This window comes from Perissodus microlepis, chromosome 8, assembly GCF_051167445.1.
Source record: "Perissodus microlepis isolate ML-2025 ecotype Zambia chromosome 8, ASM5116744v1, whole genome shotgun sequence".
Lineage (NCBI taxonomy): Eukaryota > Metazoa > Chordata > Actinopteri > Cichliformes > Cichlidae > Perissodus > Perissodus microlepis.
This window is the reverse complement of record NC_140468.1, coordinates 9,788,120-9,813,419: the sequence shown is the minus strand read 5'-3', so window position 1 is coordinate 9,813,419 and position 25,300 is coordinate 9,788,120. Positions and strand designations below refer to the sequence as shown.

At 37.7% G+C, this 25,300-nt stretch overlaps 1 protein-coding gene and 3 long non-coding RNA genes across 7 annotated transcripts; 1 reads left to right on the top strand and 3 right to left on the bottom strand.

Moving 5' to 3' along the window:
- Nucleotides 1-1,221: 1,221 nt before the first annotated feature.
- On the bottom strand, nucleotides 1,222-3,867 carry LOC146381387 (uncharacterized). Of its 3 annotated transcripts, none has more exons than XR_014801072.1 (4): nucleotides 3,493-3,867; nucleotides 2,965-3,401; nucleotides 2,410-2,555; nucleotides 1,222-2,323 (listed from the first exon to the last, which is right to left on the bottom strand). It is a non-coding gene; the product is annotated as an uncharacterized LOC146381387 (long non-coding RNA). The 3 variants fall into 3 exon arrangements; XR_014801071.1 differs by having other exon boundaries at nucleotides 2,457-2,555; nucleotides 3,493-3,865; XR_014801070.1 differs by having other exon boundaries at nucleotides 1,222-2,555; nucleotides 3,493-3,865.
- A 2,382-nt stretch (nucleotides 3,868-6,249) lies between these two features.
- On the bottom strand, nucleotides 6,250-7,743 carry LOC146381386 (uncharacterized). Its single transcript, XR_014801069.1, has 3 exons — nucleotides 7,633-7,743; nucleotides 7,116-7,205; nucleotides 6,250-7,038 (listed from the first exon to the last, which is right to left on the bottom strand). It is a non-coding gene; the product is annotated as an uncharacterized LOC146381386 (long non-coding RNA).
- A 7,863-nt stretch (nucleotides 7,744-15,606) lies between these two features.
- Nucleotides 15,607-17,197, bottom strand: LOC146381385 (uncharacterized). 2 transcript variants are annotated; one of them, XR_014801068.1, is made up of 3 exons: nucleotides 16,900-17,197; nucleotides 16,650-16,791; nucleotides 15,607-16,542 (listed from the first exon to the last, which is right to left on the bottom strand). It is a non-coding gene; the product is annotated as an uncharacterized LOC146381385 (long non-coding RNA). The 2 variants fall into 2 exon arrangements; XR_014801067.1 differs by having other exon boundaries at nucleotides 15,608-16,542; nucleotides 16,650-16,764; nucleotides 16,900-17,188.
- Nucleotides 17,198-19,470: 2,273 nt separating this feature from the next.
- Nucleotides 19,471-20,327, top strand: LOC146381384 (uncharacterized). The gene is made up of 2 exons (XM_084938618.1): nucleotides 19,471-19,770; nucleotides 20,024-20,327. Exons 1-2 carry the CDS (start codon nucleotides 19,679-19,681, stop codon nucleotides 20,325-20,327), a joined length of 396 nt encoding a protein of 131 aa, XP_084794744.1. The 5' UTR covers nucleotides 19,471-19,678.
- The last annotated feature ends 4,973 nt before the right edge of the window (nucleotides 20,328-25,300 follow it).

Here is a 25,300-nt window from a genome sequence, read left to right as displayed (position 1 = left end):
TTGGTCTGATAAGTCCAAATTTGAGGTCTTTGGTTCCACCTGCTGTGTCTTTGTGCAATGCAGAAAAGATGAACAAATGGTCTCTACATGCCTAGTTCACACTGTGAAGCATGGAGGAGGAGGTGTTATGGTGTGTTGGTGCTTGGCTGGTGACACTGCTGGGGATTTATTCAAAATTGAAGACAAACTGAACCAGCATGGCTACCACAGCATCTTGCAGCAACATGCTGTCCAGTTTGCATTTTGTTGGACCATCATTTATTTTTCAACAGGACAATGACCCCAAACACACCTCCAGGCTGCGTAAGAGCTATTTGACCAAGAAGGAGAGTGATGGAGTGCTACGCCAGATAGCCTGGCCTCCACAATCACCTAACCTAAACCCAGTCGAGATGGTTTGGGATGAGATGGAAAACAAGGTGAAGGCAAAATGACCAACAAGTGCTCGGCATCTCTGGGAACTCCATCAAGACTGTTGGAAAACCATTTCAGGTGAATACCTCATTAAATTCATGAAGAGAATGCCACGAGTGTGCAAAACAGTAATAAAAGCAAAGGGTGGCAATTTCGAAAAATCTAAAATATAACACGTTTTGAATTATTTCACACTTTTTTTGTTTACTACATAATTCAATGTGTTCACTCATAGTTTTGATGCCTTCAGTGAGAATATACAATGTAAATAGTTGTGAAAATGAAGAAAAACCATTAAATGATATGTGTGATGATGTTTCTGAACACTCGGTGTCACAGGAGCCCGGAGGCTAATGTGAGAACTACGACCCAAAAGCCGATTCAAGCACAGGGGAAAGTGATGAGATTTTAAACTCGAGATTTTAACAAAGAGCATGAAACAAGGAGAACTGTTATCAACGCGAGGTTAGCTGATGAAATGACATTGGAGAGAAGATGATGCTTACCTAAAATATGTCTCCTGATTGCTTGGGGATCAAGAATAGGTAAAGTGAGCAGGTGGCATGATGAGGGCTCTGCCCCAGGGCTGATATGAGATGAACGCAGGGTGGGCATAGAAAAAACACTGGACTTCACCCGGACCATGACACTCAGGTTGGTACTTATATAGCACCTTTTTAGTCAGTTGAGCATTCAAAACATTTTCATGTTACAAGATTCAATTAGTCAGTCACACATACATGCATTCAGAGATTTTTTCTATTACTGAGTGCTTATCAAGTAATTTCACAAAATAATTTCTTAGTGTTAAAGTCATGAATAATCAAATTTTATTGATTTCTTTCAGTACAGAGGACCTTAGATCTCAATGGTTACACACACAGATATGAAGATTTTTCGAAACAGACAGATATATGACTATATAATGTTTCCTCTTGCAGGACTGTTGAATGCTGGTGGTGTGACATTATCTTAATTTGAGTGGCTAAAGACTGTGAATCTCAATAACTGTGAAAAACTGATGTTCTGAAAGACAGTGTGCTGCAGTACTGCTAGAATCAAGACAACATAAATTTTATTTTACGTTTGTAATTGTTGTATCCTGTAATGAGGATACCATATTGCACCACTAGAGGGTGGTGCAATATGAGAGTATTAAGAGAGTAATAAGAAAATAAGAGAGTAAAGTGCAGTCGGGAAAATGTAGAGTTGTGCTGCATTCATTAGAGAGCACTGTTCCTTGATGAGGACTGATTTATTACCGGCTGCTGCTACAGTAATCATAATATATTTTCTTTTCCTGACACCAGTCTAAAGCATATGTGTGTAATGAATAACAGAAAGAAGTATTGCAAATCAGAATAAAATATCCAGTAATTTTTAAACACAAGAAAAAATCTTTTATAATCACTTATTATGAGTTCAAATACCCATGTTGATTTCTCCCCATCTAATTAAATATCAGAAAAGTGAGGCTCTGTCTGTCCCTGCTTATTTTATTTTACTTAGACTGTTTCTGTTTGTCCTGATCTTCTGTTTCAGAATCAGGTTCTTTGACTTTCAATTGCTCCAATGTTTTCCACACCTGTTCTTATCTTCTCCTGTTTACGTTTTGTTTAATTGTGTCAAACCTGTTCTCAAATGCATCAAGGTTTTCTTCTGTACCTTGAATTAAAATCTTTCCACTGGGAAATATGGACACAGTGCCTCCATCAGAGAGCTCAAGTTTGAGTTTGTTGTCCATTCGAATAGCCTTGGATTGAGTGTAAGCTTCTTCTATTGCAGCCCTGTAGTGTGCTCCAGATTTGGTGAAGAAAATGAGGTTGCATCTTACACCAGTTTGTTTTCTGTCTTCATAGAGAACCTCTGGGTTTTCCAGAGGTTCACTATGAAAACGACGAACAGGCATCTATAAAACATAAAGCAATTATTATTTTTACACAATTTCATGTTCCACTGATAAACTGTAGATGTGATGTGGTGATATACATGTACCTTCAATGTTTCTTGTTCTGTTCTAAATCAAGATGTACTCAACTTACACAGCTCCCGCAGTAGTCGGTTCAGATTCTGAGGTGATTGTTGTTCTTAAGCCAAAGATGAAGTGGGTGTGGTGCCCTGTGTTGAAGAAGGAGCCACTCCTGTTAAACAAACAAAGGACAAAGGGAATGTCCAACGGTTAGACTTTTGTATGCACTGTATTTTATTTCTATAACTTAGCAAAGGCAAAGCAAAATCAATATAATATAAAATAATATTTTATCTTAACCTAACCGATCTGCAGGACATGTACCCGAATGCTCATTTTGTGACAAGACTAAATCTCATTAATTTCAAATCTACAGACTGAAAGACATTTTCATATTTATAATATATTATGCAATACACTTACTTTTCCTTGACATCATTGTAAAACAATACATATATAATAATATATCTAACAAACGGCAGGATTTAAAAGAGAATAAAGATTATAAAAATATTGCAAGTCAGACTTAAATATCTAATAACTTTTAAACACAAGGAGCAAAAACTTTAATATTCACTTACTAATAGTTCAAATGTCCATATTGTTTCTGCTGTTTCCTTTTATTTAGACTGTTTCTGTTTGTCTCGTCCTTCTGTTTCAGAATCAGATTCTTCAACTTTCATTTGCTGTAATGTTTTCATCATCTGTTCTTCTTTTCTTGTGCCTACATCTTGTTTAATTTTGTTAAACATTTTCTCAAATGCATCAAGGTTTTCTTCTGTACCTTGAATCTAAATCTTTCCACTGGGAAATATGGACACAGTGCCTCAATCAGAGAGCTCAAGTTTGAGTTTGTTGTCCATTTGAATATCCTTGGATGCTTCTTCTATTGCAGCCCTGTAGTCTGCTCCAGAGTGGGTGAAGAAAATGAGGTTGCATCTTATACCAGTTTGAATATTTTTAATATTTTTTCCTCATCGTCCATTCCTTTAGGTTAGTCAAAACGACGAGCTGGCATCTAAAAAACATAAAACAATTATTATTTTTATGCTGATAAACTATTTAATAAATTCAGCACTTATAGATGTGATGTGGTGATATAAATTTACCTTCAATGTTTCTTGTTTCGTTGTAAATTGAGTTCTACTCAACTTCCAGATGAAAAGGTGTATTTTCCTTACACAGCTCTGAGTTCCTGTAAGTCTGAAATTGACTGATTGTGTTCTTAAGCTGATGATGAACTAATCAAAAGCTTTTATAATAAGTAAAGACAATTGTCTCCGCTGTGGCAGCACACATGTAAATCCTTCCAAATGTCTTCTGTACTCTGAGTGTACAATGTCCTTCTTCTTTTCAGATCTTTTAAATATCTCAAAAAGTGACAGAAAAAGGCAGGAATGTGTTACCCACACAGGGGTCAATCAGTCTCTTGTATAGTTTTTCCAGAGACTCTGGAGTCTCTCCAGTTTTTGGGCTGTTTTTGTTAGGACAGTTTGACACACACAAACACAACACACACAAACACAACACGCACACAGACACTCACACTTCCCGTCCTATTGGAACATTCAGTGCTTTCCTGTATTACACAACATACCTGAACAGCGCTCTACTGCACTTCCTTTTTCTATCAGCTCATATTTAAGTACTTTCTATTCTATTCTATTCTATTCTATTCTATTCTATCTAGTCTTATTTATAACATTGATTAGGTTTATATCACATGATGAATGAATGAATATGCATGAATGAAAAAGTCTGGAGACAAGTTTTGTTTTACCCTTTAATCCTTGAACAACAATAAGTTAAGATAATTGTCTCCGCTGCTCTCCTAAGGCGTGGCAGCTCAGATGTAAATCCTTCCAAATGTCTTCTGTACACCCAGAGTACAATGTCCGTCTTCTTTTCAGATCTTTTAAATATCTCAAAAAGTGACAGAAAAAGGCAGGAATGTGTTACCCACACAGGGGTACACGGTGATGCCAGTAAAGCAGTTTCAGAGTTTCTCCAGAGTCTCCGGGCTGTTGTTTGTTATTACAGTTTGACACACACACAGTCAGTATAAGTTACAAACACAATTAAAAATTACAAAGTCATTGCTCTCATCTAATAAAATGTCCAGCTCAAAAAAAACTCTATTATGATTTAGTTTGCTTTTTGTATTAAATTTGATGATGAGATTTACTTTATTTATTGGCCTTATGAAGTTGCTGCCAAGTTTGGGTTTGTTGGCCATTTGTGTAGGTTTGGATTTGGGGTGAACTTTTCTATAGCAGCTCTGCAGCTGTCTTCAAAACAAAAATGTTTGGATTTTCATTCATAGCTTCAGTTTGAGTCATTTCCTTTCGATAACTGTTGTTGCTTTTGGGTAGTCAAAACAATGAACAATGAAATTTTATGCAACTGATACATGCTTATATGTGTGTGTGTGTGTGTGTGTGTATGATGTGGGGAAGTACCTGGCTTTTTTTTCTTGCACAGGCAAATTCAGGCTCTAGATTCCCGCTCATGATTCTTTGACGTTACCACCCGATAGAATTCATTGTAAGTTTCACTTGTTATTGGTACAAAATAAATTGAACTTTAACTGTTTTTTGTGTCAGAAAATGTTTCAGGTTGTTTCAGTTCATGCTGAAAATAAAGAAAAACTTTACTAAACTCTAAAAAGCTTTTACTGAAAACAGTTTAGTTGTAACTTTCAGCCTTTCCTGTTGTTTCATCTTATATAAAGCTTCTCCCCAACAAACCATCCTACTTTGGCAAAACGTCCTACCATAAGTAGTTTATGCACATTTCTGCTGTCACAGAGTAATTCCAGCACAAATGTAAGTAGGTATGACGGTTTGCCACTTAACTTTGCCCATCAGAGTACGCTTGTAGCTCATATTCATGAAGCCAGGATGGTTTGGCACTTAATTTTACCCATCAGAGTATGTTTCTAGCTCTTATTAACAAAGGTAGGATGATTTGTCACTTAATTTTGTGTCGTGCGCATGCGCAGAAACAACGGGTAGGATGGATTCCCAGAACACCGTATCCTAAAATTTAAAAAATATATTATTTGAATAGTATTGTGTCTTTGTTTGGTTTAAGAAATTAGAAGATGTCAAGAGATTTATTCTAAAAGACACTTCTTCAGCTGAAAGTCTGAAAGGTAGAAACACACTGTAGTTTTTACTTGCAAGGGCGGTCACAGAGCGCTCACACGAGAGTGGGGGCCCTGTGATGTGCGCGCTCTGTTCTTGCACTTGTCTTTATTCAGATACAAAAATAATACAACAGTGAATACGTCTATTCATAGACAGAGGAATGTTAGTGCGTATGTATGTGTGTATGCAGGTGTATGTGTGTGTGTGTGTGATTCTGAAGGACGCGGCCCCTCTTCTTTTTAGGGAGCGCAGATAAAAGTGTCCAGCTCTCCTCTTCCTGGTAGGAGTGAAACTGCTTGTTCAGCTATTATCGCTGTGGGAAAGAATTTATAAAACAGAAACAAGTCTTTTAGTGGACAACAGTGTAAGTCATAAAAAGGTCATCGTGCAGTATTCTATCACATGTAAACTTATATCATTAAAAGCTTATACTGACTACTAAGTACAATTTTCCATTGACAGAAGACAACCAGTCAAAAAGCCACTGCTCTTAGTCCAGCCTCTAAGCTGCTGTCATTATAATTTTATTTTATTGGTTGTTTTGAAATCTTTTTCATTAAGTCAACATGTATCCCTCATATACAAAAAATTTCAAGAGAAGGATGGTGGAGCTTCTCTGTATCCATCTGGAGTATCTAAAACACTCTGAAACCTGCACTTTTAACCCTCACAGATTACTTATAACAAGTATGACTGAAAATAAGGAAAAGAAGGAAATGTTTTTTTTAATGTTTTAATTTCCAAATTTATTTTGAACAGGTGCAGTGAAGCAAACAAAAAGTAAAAATTTCCAAGCACAGTAAATCAAATGTTCACACATATCATCTTGTCAATTCAAAGAAAAAACAAAAAAAACCCCCACAAAACTGCAAACATGCTTCACAACAAACAGCAGTTCTGATTTACACTCTACAGATAAGGTTTGATAACATAATATTTCATTATATGTGAGCTGTGGAGGGGTGGTGCTTTTTAGAGGCAAATCACGACAACAGTTGCTTCAGGACAATTTATATTTTAAGGTGAAGACCTTGCAATAACACAGAGAAAACCCCAACAATCACATGACAACCAATGAGCAAGGTTGTAGTATTTCTGTTGTTACTTTTTTAATGTCAACTCTTTCATTTTTTCATTTAGGTCTTCTGTTTTTTGATCTTCTTGCTTTACGTTACGTTTGAGTTTTTCTCCGAACCATGTGAGAAATTCACCCCTTTTCTCATTTGAAACATGTATCACACATTCTCCATTGCTGTGTAACATTATGGTGCCTTTGTCTGTGTCATATTTGTAAGTAATTATCTCAGTTTTGTCACCAAACTCCTCTTTTATCCAGTTTCTCCATTTTTCTGGATCTTTAGTATAAAACTGGTATTTATCGTCTTTTGCTGTTCTTTGATTTACAAACAGCTGTTCGGGTCTGCGCGCTCTTTCTTCTTTTCTGAATTTCTTTTTTTCATACTCTGTTGCTCTTTCATTGGGATAGACATATTGTTGAGGAGTCATCTAAAAGAAAAGATAAAAATTGCATGAGCACATTCATTTTACGCCATATCCTTAGAAATCTTGTATTCAGTGCTCACAGTTCCACTGGTGTTTCTTGTGTTTTCTGCCATTTCTTTGAATCAGTTAACTTGGTTTGAAGAAGAGTCGACTGATCCCACAGCGGCTTCCTGAGTGCAAAGACAAACCTTAATCATTTGTACCAGATATCATATGTTCTGTTATTCAATCTAAGCTGCACGCAAGTCATAAAAACCATTGCCAAAACAAACAAACAAAACATGAATGAATAACAATAAATTACCTGAACTTGCACATCCTGGTGTCTTAAAGTCTAAATAAATCTGTTTCCAATTAAAATTGTGCTGGTTGAAAAGCTAGTATTAATAATTTGTTTTCCAACCCTGTTTAACTTTTCCCTCATAATGATGCCCGTGGTTACACATTTACTGTTTTCAGGTGTTCCCACGGTAAACTTTCAAATTCAGTTTTTTTTTTATCCTCTATTATTTTCAGGTTATGATGTCATTAAAGTGTTTCTGAGTGTAAAATAAACAAACAGAGAGTTAAAGACATATAAAAGGATCTGTTACTTACTCAGTCTACTGCTTCAGGCAGAGTGTGATTTTGCTGTTTCTCGAGCGTAGTCCAAGAGAAATGACCTGCTGACGGCTTCTTTTCCCCTTTTATACTTTCTCCCTTTTTATTTATTTATTTAATTTTTACAAACAGCCAATCATAGAGCAGAATCAGTGTTCACCAGGGACTGCAAATAAATACAAAGAAATGTGTTTCTGTAAAACAAGTTAATCATCCCCTTCATACAGTTTAACCAAACACACACACACATTAAAGTTTATTGAGTATTTTTTGCCTGCTAGCTGTAGCATGTTTAATACTAGAGGAGGTTGCCATGGTGAAGTGGGAAGAGTTTTCTTCATATTACATTAAGATGTTTGCGCCGTACAGGGTGTAAGATGACCCGAGGGATGGACTGAAGAGCCAAAAAGGAAGTTTAAACCACCATCCTCAACTGTTTGGACCAATCATGTTAGCATTCTGTTTTTATGACACATCAAAGTATTTACTGCCGGGATGTGGTGCTCTTTTCTTCGTTTGGGTCTCCTGAGCAAAGGAAGAGACATGGAGTCGTTTTGAATCAATAAAAGCAACCAGGCAGTGTGAGCACTGCTGCTAGACAGACTTATTCTGCTGTACTTTAGTACTTAAAACCCTTTGTACATCGTGCCTCATCTACCCTGATTCACATAATCACTTTTTTCTATGCATAAGCGCTTTCTATGTAAAATTCACACACATTCTCTCTACAATACATCAGAGAGCAACTTGGAGTTCATTGCTTGCCCATGGTGTTCATTAGGTGCACACTCACTGTTAGGTTCTATTCAATGATGTGAATAAGGGTGGCATGTTGGTGCAGTGCTTAGCAGTGTCACTTCACAAGAATGTGGAATTAAGTGAATGTGGCTGTAGGATAAAATGCTTTGGATGGTTACCAGGATGAGAAAAGCTCTACACAAGAGTCAGTTCATGCATTTAACACTTCTAGGGCTGGACTTATGTATTCCATCATTATCAGGATGTCCTAAAAACTCCAGAAAAAAATCTTTATTTGATCCAAGGGTTCTGATGAGGACTAAAAAAAGAGCATACTTTGCCCACACTGGCTTCATTGTCCCTGTTAAATACAGAATTGGATTTAAAATCCTTCTTGTCACACACAAGGTCTTGAATAATTAGGCCCCATCTTATTTTAAAGACTTCATAGCACTGTATCATCTCACTTCTCTCTCAGACTGTGTGTTTTGTCCCTGTAGTATTTAAATGTAAAATGGGAGGCAGAGCAACTCTTGGAGCAGAGCAGCTTCTAGTTTGGATCAGGTGGCCCCAAATCCTCACTCAGGTGGCCCAGGGGCTTCCCATGATGCACTGTGTGTTTCTTCTTCACTCACCTTTACACATTTCTCTTCCACAGCATGTTTTTATCCTGTCTTCCTCCTCTAACCTCAACCAGCAGCAGATGGCTGTCTCTCTCTCTCAGCCTGATTCTACTAGAAGTTTCTTTCTTTTAAAAGGGAGTTTTTCTTTTCTTCGATTCCGCTTCCTGAAGAGCAGTTGTCTAAGCATTTCACTGCATATCGCACTGTGTATGACTGTGTATGTGACAAATAAAATTTGAATTTGAATTTGATTTGATTTTCTACTGTTGCCAAACCGTTGCTCGTAGCAGATCATCTGACTGTTGGGCTTTTTCTGTTTTCTCTGTTTAACTGAAGGATCCTGGCAAATATAAAGCGCCTTGAGGCAACTGTTATTATGAGTCAGCGCTATATAAATAAAATTGAATTGAACAGAAAAATTCCCGTGGCCTCGACTGCAAGATCAAAATTAATAAAACTTTTTAAATTCTTCAAACAAATTCTTGACACTGTAGCTGGATTTCAACAAAACCTTTTTAATTTCATTGGTACTGTTTATAAAATCAAACTAGGTCCAGACACAAACACACACACACATTTTGCTGGCTGAATCCGTTCTGTGTTAGCACACACACACGTCCACTCTCACATACAGTACATGTAGACACACAGTTTTGCAGGGCAAGCAAGCTGTGAAAGGTGTCATAACACTGAGTGACAGCAGAAAGAAACGATCTGATTGGTTGAGACACTTGAGGGGCGGGAGCTTCACAACAGTCAGATTTAGATTGTGTGAAATAAAAACCATCTTAAAAGCTACTACATATCCCAGAATTCAAGCTGTGCACAGAACTACACATAAAGCTGGTCTAATTTTTAAACCCAAACCTTCATTATGCTCTTTTAAAGATGAATTAATAAGAATAAGAATATTTTCAACTGCAATCCAAACAACTGACAAATGTCCCATCTGCTTGTTTCTCTTGATGGTTTGCCAAACAGTGTTACAGAGACTAAAAAGCAGCTACACAATAGCAGAAAGTGATCTTATTTTCTCCTTGAATAGTTATTTTGAACATTTTTCACACTATCCAGCGCAGATTTCTTTATGAGAATTACCCTTGAAGAAGTTATGTGTCAGGCTTTTGTGATGTCTTCCAACTCGGGACTACCTGGAGGAAATTTCTTTTAATTTGGCACAATCATTCACTTTAAGTCAAGCAAGAACTGCAGCTCATTTAAGAGTCAAAGGTAAAATTCACAATCACCATACAAAACTTGTTTCTGGCTTTAACTAAATAACTAATTTAATAACTACTAATTAAATAACTTCTATCAAAGTTTTACACAATTGTCAAGCAGAATTAAATAATGAAGGTGTGATACTTGACAAAAGCTCTTTTTTAGCTGTAGTGAAACACTATAAGTGAGGGATAAATATAACCGCAAGGTGCCAATTCTAGTTATTTTTTTTCTCTGTATGTAGCTTTATTTTGAAGTTGCTGAATTTTCTGCAGATCAATCAATTTTAAATACAGTTCTGTGTTTCTGAAACAATGCCAGTCAGCTTCTTTAGTGCTAAAAGTTGTTCACATATGAAGTCATTGTTACAATGGATGTTGCTGAGGTCTGAACTGCTTTGGAAAAAGGACATTTCTCGAATTTTAATCTAAAATTATTATTTTAGATTAAAATTAGAATTCCCTCTCGGTCAAATCTTTAAACTAAATCCTTAACTAAGTAGTTTAAAGTAATAAGAGCTTTCTTCTCATTAAGTCTGCTTTCTCACACCTCAAATATTTAAATGTTATAGGAGTTTCTTTTAAAATGTTGCCTTTGCTTTCTCATGCATCACATGAACACATTTCAAGCTGCTGCTCTGACAGATGAATATTGTCTATTGCTTCCACTGTATTAACCCTAAACACTGAGTAGAAACACACACTAAGCCATTAAAAGCAACACAGAACAGCTGCTACTCTAGATTTAACACGTCACGAGTCATTCTACACATCTGTTCATGCAGTCTACTCTAACTACTTCACAGGTAACTTCAACATCATCAAAGCACATTTTCCTGCACAAGCCTCTGGAGGTTTGTTCTATACAGCAGCAGCTACACATGCACACACATACACGAGCTAACACTGGTACACAGACGCACTGACTGCAGCTCATCCACCCTCTCATGTCTTGCCTCAGTCGCACACTGTGTTATTGTTCACACCCAGAATCGTATTTCCCCCAACTATGACTCATTCGCCCAAAGTGCGAGTCAGTGCCGTAACGGCATGTACTGTATGTGAGTGTTTCATGTATGTGCCGAATGATGGTGTGTTTCTTTTTTGTGTGTTTGCGAACGTGTGTTTGCGTGTGAGATTTTACTATGGGTTCATGTGGCACAGCAACAACACCAGGATCATATCAGGACACCACTAACACACAGATGAGGCGGGGGTACGAAAGCTTCAGGCTGCGTAAAATTAGAGGGGAGGAAAGATGGTGGTGAGGACCACAGAGGGAGGCACCGGGGAGTGACGAGACGAGAGGGGCGGAGGTGCACCATCCGGAAGAGTCTGTTTTAGTTGATTGTGGTTCTGTAAAGTCACAAAAAAATATTGTTGAACATCTGGAGTCTGGTACAGCGAGGCAAAGGGGGAGGCGAGGGGCAGCTGGAGAGCACGGGAGGGCCTGAAGATGACTAGTATCCCTGGCAGGAAGGAAAGAAGAAAAACATAAAAACACAAATATCAACAGTGGAAGACATTTTTTATTTGTATAACAGTAGAAAACATCAACTGTGTGTTAAAGATCATAAAGCAGCATTTCTCAAACACAGTTTAGTACAGCTGAGAATAGTGATGGGTACCTGTATCCGGTGCCATTATGGCACCAGTTCTGACATAAATGGTAGTAACCAGACCGAAAAGCAGCACACATTTCGGTGCTTTTTTTTCCCCTTGAGATGTCATACAGGTTGGATTGTAACCAATCATTTTACCTTTCCAAGGATAGTAGGCGGACCCAGGTACGTACGTTCTTTTAGAGCAGAGCTACAGATTAAAAATGCCCAAGGTGAAGCGGTCAAAAGTCTGGCTGTACTTCACAGCAAAAGATGCAAACTCAGCAGCCTGCAACAAGTGCTTTAAGTTGATACTGTGGAAAGGAGGTAACACCTCGAATGCACCGTATTTGATAGCGTGCTGCAAGATCGAGCACATCTACTGCGAATGTGTTGCCTGTTATCGGACCCAGAGTTAGCAACATCCCCCAAGAACCCGAAGAGTAGAGTCCTGGCCCCTAGCCCTGCCAGTGTAGCAGAAATGATGACGGATGATGATGGCAGCAGCCGTTCTTCTCTGGGCTAGTAGCTTAATGTTGTTCGTGTGTAATTTACGTTGATTAGGCTAACCACCTTATTACATTAATGCACGTAAGGTGAACTAGCAAACACCGTCATAGTTACATGTGGCTGTCTTCTTGCTTGATAGAGTGATGCCATATATGCCCTATAGCTCCAAAAAAGGCTAACATTGTATCTTTTTACGAAAAAAAAAGGCTAAACATGGGAGGTTTTAGGACAAAGTTTGTGTTCTCCATTCTTTAAGCACCGGCACCGTTTCAAAAGTACCGGTTTGGCACCGATATCAGATACAACCTAAACAATACCCATTCCTAGCTGAGAATAGTTTTGGAGGTATTTTACTTTTTTCCTACTTAAAATTTCCATATAATCATATTTTAGATGATTAGATTTAGAGCAGGAGTAGGAAACGTTAGTCCTCGAGAGCCGTGGTCCTGCAGGTTTTAGATCTCACCCTGGGTCACCACCCTTTAAGAGAACGAGTTGTAACCTGTGAAGAAATCCAACCCCAAGCAAGTTAAAGTTCTCATCAACAATATTCTACTAGCCATCAACATTAATTCTTCTACGCTGTCGGTTCAACGAATTCACAGTCACATGGCAGAGTATGTCAGGATACCAGAAAGTTGGCCAAGCAAAAATTATGCCTTTGAGTTTGTTAATTCAGTTAATCAAATAGTGCAGAATCAGACAATTGGTAAAGTTAAAAATGCACCTGGCACACGCTGATTGTAGATGACACAGACATAGTGCACAAAATGCAAGACCTGTATACTAAATACAGGGAGGTAAATAACGTCAACCATAAAACTGTGTTTGGTGGCATCATCCAGCTGACAGCATGCACCGCTCAGGATATTGTGCAGGCAATAACTCAGTTTTACACCAAGCATAAATTAGACATGCAGAGAATGGTGATACTGACCTCCGATGGTGCCTCAGTCATGCTAGTAAGGCACAACGGAGTTGCAGCTTTATTAAAGTGGCAAATACCACACCTAACTGAACAACACTGTGTGGCCCATAGAGAGGACTTGGGCATTGTTGATGCATTGAAAGATATACCTTTGATGCATGATGTGGAAACACTTCTTAGAACGGTTTATTCCACTTTCTCTAGATTCACTTTAAAGAGGGGAGAACTGGAAGAGCTAGCAAAGATTCTTGATGAGAATACACTGTCATTCAGGCCTCTGAACAAAGTGTGATGGCTGTCACGGGACCAAGTAGTGAATGCTGTGCTGAGGAACTACACTGTGCTGGAAGAATACTGTAAGAGAGAATCGATCCAGTGGCAAATTACTGTCACAAAAAGCTAACCGATTCAAATGTCAAGGTTGCTCGCACCGCTCTGGGAGATGTTTTGGGCGAGCTGGCACACCTGTGTCGCAACCAGACTGCGATGGAAGGGCACTGCTTTGCAAGATCAAAGATTGAGATGCTGCGTTCCGAATACTTGACAGAGGAAAAGGATGTTATGTGGAGTGACCGTGTCAATAAGGCGATAAACTGATGGCAGAAATACCGGTGAGATTACACGTTTTATTTGTAAGCTGTGTGATCACTTGGATGCTCGTTTTCCAGAGGATAAACTAAAGGAGTGGTCTGCATTTGACATTGAGGCATTGAGCTCAGACGTCAGCTTGAGTATGGAACAGCAGACATTGCCACACTGGCAAAGAAGTATGAGGCCATTTTCCATCACTCACATTCTGTGGAGGTCATTAACAGTGAATATGCTGAATTCAAGTACATAATGAGGCAAAACTTAAACACGAGTCAATCAGTACATTCTCAGATATATTGGCTGCAACAGTAAAATATGAGGAGCTAAAACACATCTCACAGCTTGTGGATATTTGTGCTACATTTCAAGCATCCAGTGCAGATTGTGGAAGAGGCTTTAGTTTAATGAATCGTACCAAAACAGCATCCAGAAATTGTCTTGAAGTGGACCATTTGGACCAGCTGATGTGCATGAAGTCAAAGCTGCAAGCAGACGAGGCCATCAACCTGGACAACATGTACAACCACTGGAGACGTGAGAAGGACAGACGGGAAAATTAGGGTGAAATTTAAGTTCTTAATCAGTTTAGTGCTTATTCTAGTGTCATTTATTAAGAATTTTCATGTATAATGGTTAATAGTCATTAAATGCTATTACCATGAGTAGTAGAATTTGTAATAAAAACTGTGTAATTATATATTTTGCAGAGTTAATGGAATTTTCAAAGTATCACATCCTTGTGCTATAGGCCACATGTCAGTGTGCAAAATGTGAAAGTTTTAATGTAAACAAAATTTTATCTCTAAAAGATGTACATGCCTCAATTATTCCAGAGCAGGAGCCCCACCCTGACAACACATTAAGAGTCATTCTACACATCTGTTCATGCAGTCCACTCTAACTACTTAACAGGTAACTTCCATATGTCTTCCTTCCACACTGTGTTATTGTTCAAGTAGAATGCAGAGATCTAACTGCCTTCACACACCCAAGATCTTATTTCTTCCAGCTGTCACTCATTTCTTCAGAGTATGGGTCAGTGCCATTATGGCATGTAGTGTTTGTGAGTGGTTCATGGGTGTGCCCAATGAAGGTGTTTCTTTTTAGTTTTTGTGAACGTGTACATTTGCATGTGAGATTTTACTGTTTGTCATGTGGTAGAGCAACAACACTAAACTGATGAAGAGGAAAAACCAGTCAGGCCAGTAAGGAATCTGCAACTTATTACTGAAACTTAGAAGCCTGAAATCTGCTTTGTCTAACTTCTGTAGTTAACTTCTGAGGCCATCACAGGGCAGTTGTGGAGCTGTTTTGCAAAGAAGAACGGGCAAGGATTTCAGTCTCTAGATGTGCAAAGCTGGTAGAGACAGACCCTGAAAGACTGGCAGCTGGAATTGCAGCAAAAGGTGGTTCTACAAAGTATTGACTCAGGGGGCTGAATAATTACACACACCCCACTTTTCAGTTATTTATTTGTAAAAAAATGTTTGGAATCATGTATGATTTTCGTTCCACTTCTCACGTGTACACCACTTTTTATTGGTCTTTCACGTGGAATTCCAATAAAATTGATTCATGTTTGTGGCTGTAATGTGACAAAATGTGGAAAAGTTCAAGGGGGCCGAATACTTTTGCAAGCCACTGTACATAGGCCTTTAGATTCATGTTTGAGCAGTGCCATTTGGCTCAACCAGTAAGTAGCTAGAAGAACTGGTAAGAGCCATTAATAGATGTAATACTTATTTAAAAGTTTTAAACAAAGGGAATGTCCACAGGTTAGACTTTTGTATGCATGATATTTTATTTATATAACTTAGCAAAGGCAAAGCAAAATCAATAAAATATAAAATAATATCCCATGTTTTATCTTAACCTAACTGATCTGCAGGGCATGTACCTGAATGCTGATGCTGTGACATCTTAATTTGAGTGGCTGAAGATTAAATCTCATTCATCTCTGTGGAAAACTGACCTTCAGATATGAGACAGACCCCAGTGGGTACAAAACTATAATTCTTTAAACCTACAGACTAACATACTTACTTTTTCATGACATCATTGTAAAACAATAATATATCAAATGAACAGCAGAATTTAGAAGAGAATAAAGATTATACAGGTATTGAAAATCAGGCTAAAATATCTAGTAATTTTTAAACACAAGAAACAAAAACTTTAATATTCACTTATTAATGCCTGTATTGTTTCTGCTCTTTCCTGCTTTTTCTTATTTGTATCACATTTTATTTAGACTGTTTCTGTTTGTCTCGTTCTTCTGTTTCAGAATCAGATTCTTCAACTTTCATTTGCTGTAATGTTTTCATCATCTGTTCTTCTCTTCTTGTGTCTACATCTTGTTTAATTTTGTTAAACATTTTCTCAAATGCATCAAGGTTTTCTTCTGTACCTTGAATTAAAATCTTTCCACTGGGAAATATGGACACAGTGCCTCCATCAGAGAGCTCAAGTTTGAGTTTGTTGGCCATTTGAATAGCCTTGGATTGAGGGTACGCATCTTCTATTGCAGCCCTGTAGTCTGCTCCTGATCGGGTGAAGAAAATGAGGTTGCATCTTACACCAGTTTGATATGTGTCTTCATAGAGAACCTCTGGGTTTTCCATCAGAGTTTTACGTTTGAATATTTTCTTTTCCTCGTCCTCCATTCCTTCAGGGTAGTCAAAACGACGAGCAGGCATCTATAAAACAATAAAGAATTATTTTTTTTTACTCAATTTAATGTTCCACTGATAAATTATATATAAAATTCAGCACTTGTAGATGTGATGTGGTGATATACATTTACCTTCAATGTTTCTTGTTTGTTGTAAATCGAGTTTTAGTCAACTTCCAGGTGAAAAGGTGTATTTTCCTTACACAGCTCCTGCAGTAGTCGGTTCAGACTCCGAGTTCCTGAAAGTCTAAAATGGATTGATTGTGTTCTTAAGCTGAGGATGAAAAAGTATTTATGAAGTATTCAAAAGCTTTTAAAAAATGTTTTTACTATTAAAAGCTTCTTAAATATATCGACTCTCATGGACAAGTTTTCATTTTACCCTTTAATCCTTGAACAGCAATAAGTAAATTGTCTCCACTGCTCTCCTAAGGCGTGGCAGCTCAGATATAAATCCTTCCAAACATCTTCTGTTGTCTGGGTGTACAATGTCCGTCTTCTTTTAAGATTTTCAGTTCTCAAAAAGTGATAGAAAAAGGCAGGAATGTGGTGCCTACACAGGGGTGCACGAATGATGGTAAATCAGCGTCTTGTGTAGTTTTTCCGGAGACTCTGGAGTGTCTCCAGATTTTCAGGCTGTTTTTTGTTAGGACAGTTTGACACACAAACACAACACACACACACAGACTCTCACACTTTCCGTCCAATTGGAACATTCAGTGCTTTCCTGTATTACACAATATGTCTAAACAGCGCTCTACTGCACTTCCTTTTTCTATCAGCTCATATTTAAGTACTTTCTTATTCATAACATTGATTAAGTTTATATCACACTGTAATTATATATGATTCAAATAATGCATGAATGAAAAAGTCTGGAGACAAGTTTTTGTTTTACCCTTTAATCCTCGAACAACAATAAGTTAAGATAATTGTCTCTGCTGCTCTCCTAAGGCGTGGCAGCTCAGATGTAAATCCTTCCAAATGTCTTCTGTACACCCAGAGTACAATGTCCGCCTTTTATTCAGATCTTTTAAATATCTCAAAAAGTGACAGAAAAAGGCAGGAATGTGTTACCCACACAGGGGTACACGGTGATGCCAGTTTCACAGTTTCTCCAGAGTCTCCGAGCTGTTGTTCGTTATTACAGTTTGACACACACAGTCAGTATAAGGTACAAACACAATTAAAAATTACAAAGTCATTGCTCTCATCTAATAAAACGTCCAGCTCAAAAAAACTCTGTTATGATTTAGTTTGCTTTTTGTATTAAATTTGATGATGAGATTTACTTTATTTGTTGGCCTTATGAAATTGCTGCCAAGTTTGAGTTTGTTGGCCATTTGTGTAGGTTTGGATTTGGGGTGAACTTTTCTATAGCAGCTTTGCAGCTGTCTCCAAAACAAAAACGTCAGGATTTTCATTCATAGCTTCAGTTTGAGTCATTTCCTTTCCACATCTGTTGTTGCGTTTGAGTAGTCAAAACAATGACCAGGCATCTAAAAGTAAAGTATAAAACAAAATGATTGTTTATGTGAAATTTTATGCAACTGATACATGCTTATATGTGTGTGTGTGTGTGTGTGTGTGTGTGTGTGTGTGTGTGATGTGGGGAAGTACCTGGGTTTTTTTTTTTCTTGCAAGGTTCTTGCGCAGGTAAATTCAGGCTCTAGGTTCCTGCTCATGATTCTTTGACAGTGCCTCCATCAGAGGCTTGTTTGTTTCTTGTTTGTTGTAAATCGAGTTTTAGTCAACTTCCAGGTGAAAAGGTGTATTTTCCTTACACAGCTCCTGCAGTAGTCGGTTCAGACTCTGAGTTCCTGTAAGTCTAAAACTGATCAATTGTGTTCTTAAGCCAAGGATGAAGTGGATGTGAAGTGGGTGTGGTGCTCTGTGGTGAAGGAACTCATGTTAAACAAAGGGACAAAGGGAATGTCCAAACGGTTAGACTTTTGTATGCACTGTATTTTATTTCTATAACTTAGCAAAGGCCAAGCAAAATCAATATAATATAAAATAATATTTTATCTTAACCTAACTGATCTGTAGGACATGTACCCGAATGCTCATTTTGTGACAAGACTAAATCTCATTCATTTATGTGGAAAACTGAGTTAAACTCCCACCTGCTCAGTGACTACAAAACTAAAATTCTTCAAATCTACAGACTGAAAGACATTTTCATATTTATAATATATTATGCAATACACTTACTTTTCCTTGACATCATTGTAAAACAATACATATATAATAATATATCTAACAACCGGCAGAATTTAAAAGAGAATAAAGATTATAAAAATATTGCAAGTCAGACTTAAATATCTAATAATTTTTAAACACAAGGAGCAAAAACTTTAATATTCACTTACTAATAGTTCAAATGTCCATATTGTTTCTGCTGTTTCCTGTTTTTTTCTTGTTGTATCACATTTTATTTAGACTGTTTCTGTTTGTCTCGTCCTTCTGTTTCAGAATCAGACTCTTCATATTTCATTTGCTGCAATGTTTTCATCATCTGTTCTTCTTTTCTTGTGTCTACATGTTGTTTAATTTTGTTAAACATTTTCTCAAATGCATCAAGGTTTTCTTCTGTACCTTGAATCTAAATCTTTCCACTGGGAAATATGGACACAGAGAGTTCAAGTTTGAGTTTGTTGTCCATTTGAATATCCTTGGATGCTTCTTCTATTGCAGCCCTGTAGTCTGCTCCAGAGTGGGTGAAGAAAATGAGGTTGCATCTTATACCAGTTTGAATATTTTCTTTTCCTCATCGTCCATTCCTTTAAGTTAGTCAAAACGACGAGCTGTCATCTAAAAAACATAAAACAATTATTATTTTTATGATGATAAAGTATTTAATAAATTCAGCACTTATAGATGTGATGTGGTGATATAAATTTACCTTCAATGTTTTATTTACAGGCTGTGTGCAAAAGGCCACACTCTTCAAATTCATGCCAACTAATATTTTTACGTCCAGTAGGTGTCCTACTAGAGCAGATGAAGCTTCAAGAAGCTTTGCGCTGGGGTGAACCAATTGGATGAAAAGCTTCAGTGCTTCATGAAGCTTCATCTGCCCATCACTAGTCATCCCAGCTGTGACTGTGCTAGTGAGACTTCTAAACAGAGAAACAGACGAGGACCACGGCGTCAAGACAATGAAAGCAACCTTACTGGCAGCTGTCAAGAAGCGCTTCAGTGACGTCGAGACCAACCCACTGTATTTCATCTCCACCATACTCGACCCAAGGTAAAGTCTGTGTGCTATAGGTATTCAATGAGTATAGCTACAGTACTAAATGTAAGATTATTTTACATCTGAAATATTATATATTTGTAACTAAAATACACAAATACAAATGTATGCAATATATATAATATAAAATACATTTCCCTTATTACTACCAGAAAGTCAAATGGCTGGCATTTGTCACAGTGGTTTAGGGGAAACTAAAATCAGTCCTATTTTTCCACATATTAATACATTTATGAATTTTGTGCAGGTATAAAGATCGCTTCTTCTCCAACAACACTGCTCCAGAGGCCAAGCTGCACCTGAAGCAGGAGCTGCAGATGATGTCCAGAGCTGAGGCAGAGGGGAGTCGGGCAGAAGCTGCAGAACCTGCAGAACCTCCTGCTAAACTGTTCCTCAAGGCCCAGGCCAGCACTAGCAGCAGTCTGGACACTGTATTTGACGAAATCGCTAAGGAGCAGCCCCAGGCAGCACAGCCGCTGGCAGCAGGTGCTGCCATTGAGCTCGACACATACCTCGGAGAGGCCCCAAGCCTCGTGAAGACAGTCCTCTGAAGTACTGGGGTGTCAACAAAATCAGGTTCCCCACTTTGGCTAAAATAGCCCGTAAATACCTCTCAGCCCCATGTAGCAGTGTGGAAAGTGAAAGGCTTTTTAGCTCAGTGTCACACATTATAGATGAAAACAGAAACAGTCTGACTGCTGATAATGCAGAAAAGCTACTTTTCTTAAAAAAAAAACCCCTGCCACTCACTTTTTCTCTCCATTAAGTGAGTCATCTTAGACTTGATGTTAATAACTACCTCAGTTGCACTGACTGCCGCAGTTCTATGTCGGTGGATTTTGTTAGTTTATTCAAATATTGTGCACTAAATAGCAAAGATGTTTATTAATGCCCCTTGTGTTGTCCAAAGCAGCAGAGTTTACAATAAACTGAAAAAAATACTTGAGTTGCACTGTCACTGTTTAAATTTTTGTTAAATTATAGGACTAAAGCTGTTACCTGTAAATTTAAATCATGTTTTTATTAAGTACTCGGTATCGGCGAGTACTGAAATGCAAGTACTCGTACTCGTACTCGTTTCCAAAAAAGTGGTATCGGTGCATCCCTAATGTGGAGTGACCGTGTCAATAAGGCGATAAGCTGATGGCAGAAATACCGGTGAGATTACACGTTTTATTCGTAAGCTGTGTGATCACTTGGATGCTCGTTTTCCAGAGGATAAACTAAAGGAGTGGTCTGCATTTGACATTGAGGCATTGAGCTCAGACGTCAGCTTGAGTATGGAACAGCAGACATTGCCACACTGGCAAAGAAGTATGAGGCCATTTTCCATCACTCACATTCTGTGGAGGTCATTAACAGTGAATATGCTGAATTCAAGTACATAATGAGGCAAAACTTAAACACGAGTCAATCAGTACATTCTCAGATATATTGGCTGCAGCAGTAAAATATGAGGAGCTAAAACACATCTCACAGCTTGTGGATATTTGTGCTACATTTCAAGCATCCAGTGCAGATTGTGGAAGAGGCTTTAGTTTAATGAATCGTACCAAAACAGCATCCAGAAATTGTCTTGAAGTGGACCATTTGGACCAGCTGATGTGCATGAAGTCAAAGCTGCAAGCAGACGAGGCCATCAACCTGGACAACATGTACAACCACTGGAGACGTGAGAAGGACAGACGGGAAAATTAGGGTGAAATTTAAGTTCTTAATCAGTTTAGTGCTTATTCTAGTGTCATTTATTAAGAATTTTCATGTATAATGGTTAATAGTCATTAAATGCTATTACCATGAGTAGTAGAATTTGTAATAAAAACTGTGTAATTATATATTTTGCAGAGTTAATGGAATTTTCAAAGTATCACATCCTTGTGCTATAGGCCACATGTCAGTGTGCAAAATGTGAAAGTTTTAATGTAAACAAAATTTTATCTCTAAAAGATGTACATGCCTCAATTATTCCAGAGCAGGAGCCCCACCCTGACAACACATTAAGAGTCATTCTACACATCTGTTCATGCAGTCCACTCTAACTACTTAACAGGTAACTTCCATATGTCTTCCTTCCACACTGTGTTATTGTTCAAGTAGAATGCAGAGATCTAACTGCCTTCACACACCCAAGATCTTATTTCTTCCAGCTGTCACTCATTTCTTCAGAGTATGGGTCAGTGCCATTATGGCATGTAGTGTTTGTGAGTGGTTCATGGGTGTGCCCAATGAAGGTGTTTCTTTTTAGTTTTTGTGAACGTGTACATTTGCATGTGAGATTTTACTGTTTGTCATGTGGTAGAGCAACAACACTAAACTGATGAAGAGGAAAAACCAGTCAGGCCAGTAAGGAATCTGCAACTTATTACTGAAACTTAGAAGCCTGAAATCTGCTTTGTCTAACTTCTGTAGTTAACTTCTGAGGCCATCACAGGGCAGTTGTGGAGCTGTTTTGCAAAGAAGAACGGGCAAGGATTTCAGTCTCTAGATGTGCAAAGCTGGTAGAGACAGACCCTGAAAGACTGGCAGCTGGAATTGCAGCAAAAGGTGGTTCTACAAAGTATTGACTCAGGGGGCTGAATAATTACACACACCCCACTTTTCAGTTATTTATTTGTAAAAAAATGTTTGGAATCATGTATGATTTTCGTTCCACTTCTCACGTGTACACCACTTTTTATTGGTCTTTCACGTGGAATTCCAATAAAATTGATTCATGTTTGTGGCTGTAATGTGACAAAATGTGGAAAAGTTCAAGGGGGCCGAATACTTTTGCAAGCCACTGTACATAGGCCTTTAGATTCATGTTTGAGCAGTGCCATTTGGCTCAACCAGTAAGTAGCTAGAAGAACTGGTAAGAGCCATTAATAGATGTAATACTTATTTAAAAGTTTTAAACAAAGGGAATGTCCACAGGTTAGACTTTTGTATGCATGATATTTTATTTATATAACTTAGCAAAGGCAAAGCAAAATCAATAAAATATAAAATAATATCCCATGTTTTATCTTAACCTAACTGATCTGCAGGGCATGTACCTGAATGCTGATGCTGTGACATCTTAATTTGAGTGGCTGAAGATTAAATCTCATTCATCTCTGTGGAAAACTGACCTTCAGATATGAGACAGACCCCAGTGGGTACAAAACTATAATTCTTCAAACCTACAGAATGAAAGAGATTCATATTTGTAATATGAAATATGATATAAAAAACAATGATATATCAAATGAACAGCAGAATTTAGAAGAGAATAAAGATTATACAGGTATTGAAAATCAGGCTAAAATATCTAGTAATTTTTAAACACAAGAAACAAAAACTTTAATATTCACTTATTAATGCCTGTATTGTTTCTGCTCTTTCCTGCTTTTTTGTATCACATTTTATTTAGACTGTTTCTGTTTGTCTCGTTCTTCTGTTTCAGAATCAGATTCTTCAACTTTCATTTGCTGTAATGTTTTCATCATCTGTTCTTCTCTTCTTGTGTCTACATCTTGTTTAATTTTGTTAAACATTTTCTCAAATGCATCAAGGTTTTCTTCTGTACCTTGAATTAAAATCTTTCCACTGGGAAATATGGACACAGTGCCTCCATCAGAGAGCTCAAGTTTGAGTTTGTTGGCCATTTGAATAGCCTTGGATTGAGGGTACGCATCTTCTATTGCAGCCCTGTAGTCTGCTCCTGATCGGGTGAAGAAAATGAGGTTGCATCTTACACCAGTTTGATATGTGTCTTCATAGAGAACCTCTGGGTTTTCCATCAGAGTTTTACGTTTGAATATTTTCTTTTCCTCGTCCTCCATTCCTTCAGGGTAGTCAAAACGACGAGCAGGCATCTATAAAACAATAAAGAATTATTTTTTTTTACTCAATTTAATGTTCCACTGATAAATTATATATAAAATTCAGCACTTGTAGATGTGATGTGGTGATATACATTTACCTTCAATGTTTCTTGTTTGTTGTAAATCGAGTTTTAGTCAACTTCCAGGTGAAAAGGTGTATTTTCCTTACACAGCTGATGATTCAAATAATGCATGAATGAAAAAGTCTGGAGACAAGTTTTTGTTTTACCCTTTAATCCTCGAACAACAATAAGTTAAGATAATTGTCTCTGCTGCTCTCCTAAGGCGTGGCAGCTCAGATGTAAATCCTTCCAAATGTCTTCTGTACACCCAGAGTACAATGTCCGCCTTTTATTCAGATCTTTTAAATATCTCAAAAAGTGACAGAAAAAGGCAGGAATGTGTTACCCACACAGGGGTACACGGTGATGCCAGTTTCACAGTTTCTCCAGAGTCTCCGAGCTGTTGTTCGTTATTACAGTTTGACACACACAGTCAGTATAAGGTACAAACACAATTAAAAATTACAAAGTCATTGCTCTCATCTAATAAAACATCCAGCTCAAAAAAAACTCTGTTATGATTTAGTTTGCTTTTTGTATTAAATTTGATGATGAGATTTACTTTATTTGTTGGCCTTATGAAATTGCTGCCAAGTTTGAGTTTGTTGGCCATTTGTGTAGGTTTGGATTTGGGGTGAACTTTTCTATAGCAGCTTTGCAGCTGTCTCCAAAACAAAAACGTCAGGATTTTCATTCATAGCTTCAGTTTGAGTCATTTCCTTTCCACATCTGTTGTTGCGTTTGAGTAGTCAAAACAATGACCAGGCATCTAAAAGTAAAGTATAAAACAAAATGATTGTTTATGTGAAATTTTATGCAACTGATACATGCTTATATGTGTGTGTGTGTGTGTATGTGTGTGTGTGTGTGTGTGTGTGTGTGTGTGTATGATGTGGGGAAGTACCTGGGTTTTTTTTTTTCTTGCAAGGTTCTTGCGCAGGTAAATTCAGGCTCTAGGTTCCTGCTCATGATTCTTTGACGTCACCACCCGATAGAATTCATTGTAACTTTCACTTGTGATTGGTACAAAATAAATTGAACTTTAACTGTTTTTTGTGATAGAAAATATTTCAGGTTGTTTCAGTTCATGCTGAGAATAAAGAAAAACTTAAATTCTAAAAAGCTTTTACTGAAAACTGTTTAGATGTAACTTTCAGCCTTTCCTGTTGTTTCATCTAATATGCAGCTTCTCCCAACTTCTCCACTGGCCAAGACAGAAAAGCAGGGATGAGCTGAGGGTTATTTCCTCTCAACTTCTGCATTTCCTGCAACTTTACCAGAGTTTCCAGTATGACGCAGATGAAAGAATCATACAGAAACACAAGAGATTAAAAAACTCAATTTATGTGCACCTCTGAAACTTATTCACGAGAGTAATTTGTTCAGCCCGTTGTTCTGACAAACCATCCTACTTTGGCAAAACGTCCTACCGTAAGTAGTTTATGCACATTTCTGCTGTCACAGAGTAACTCCAGCACAAATGTAAGTAGGTATGACGGTTTGCCACTTAACTTTACCCATCAGAGTATGCTTGTAGCTCATATTCATGAAGCCAGGATGGTTTGGCACTTAATTTTACCCGTCAGAGTATGTTTCTAGCTCTTATTAACAAAGCTA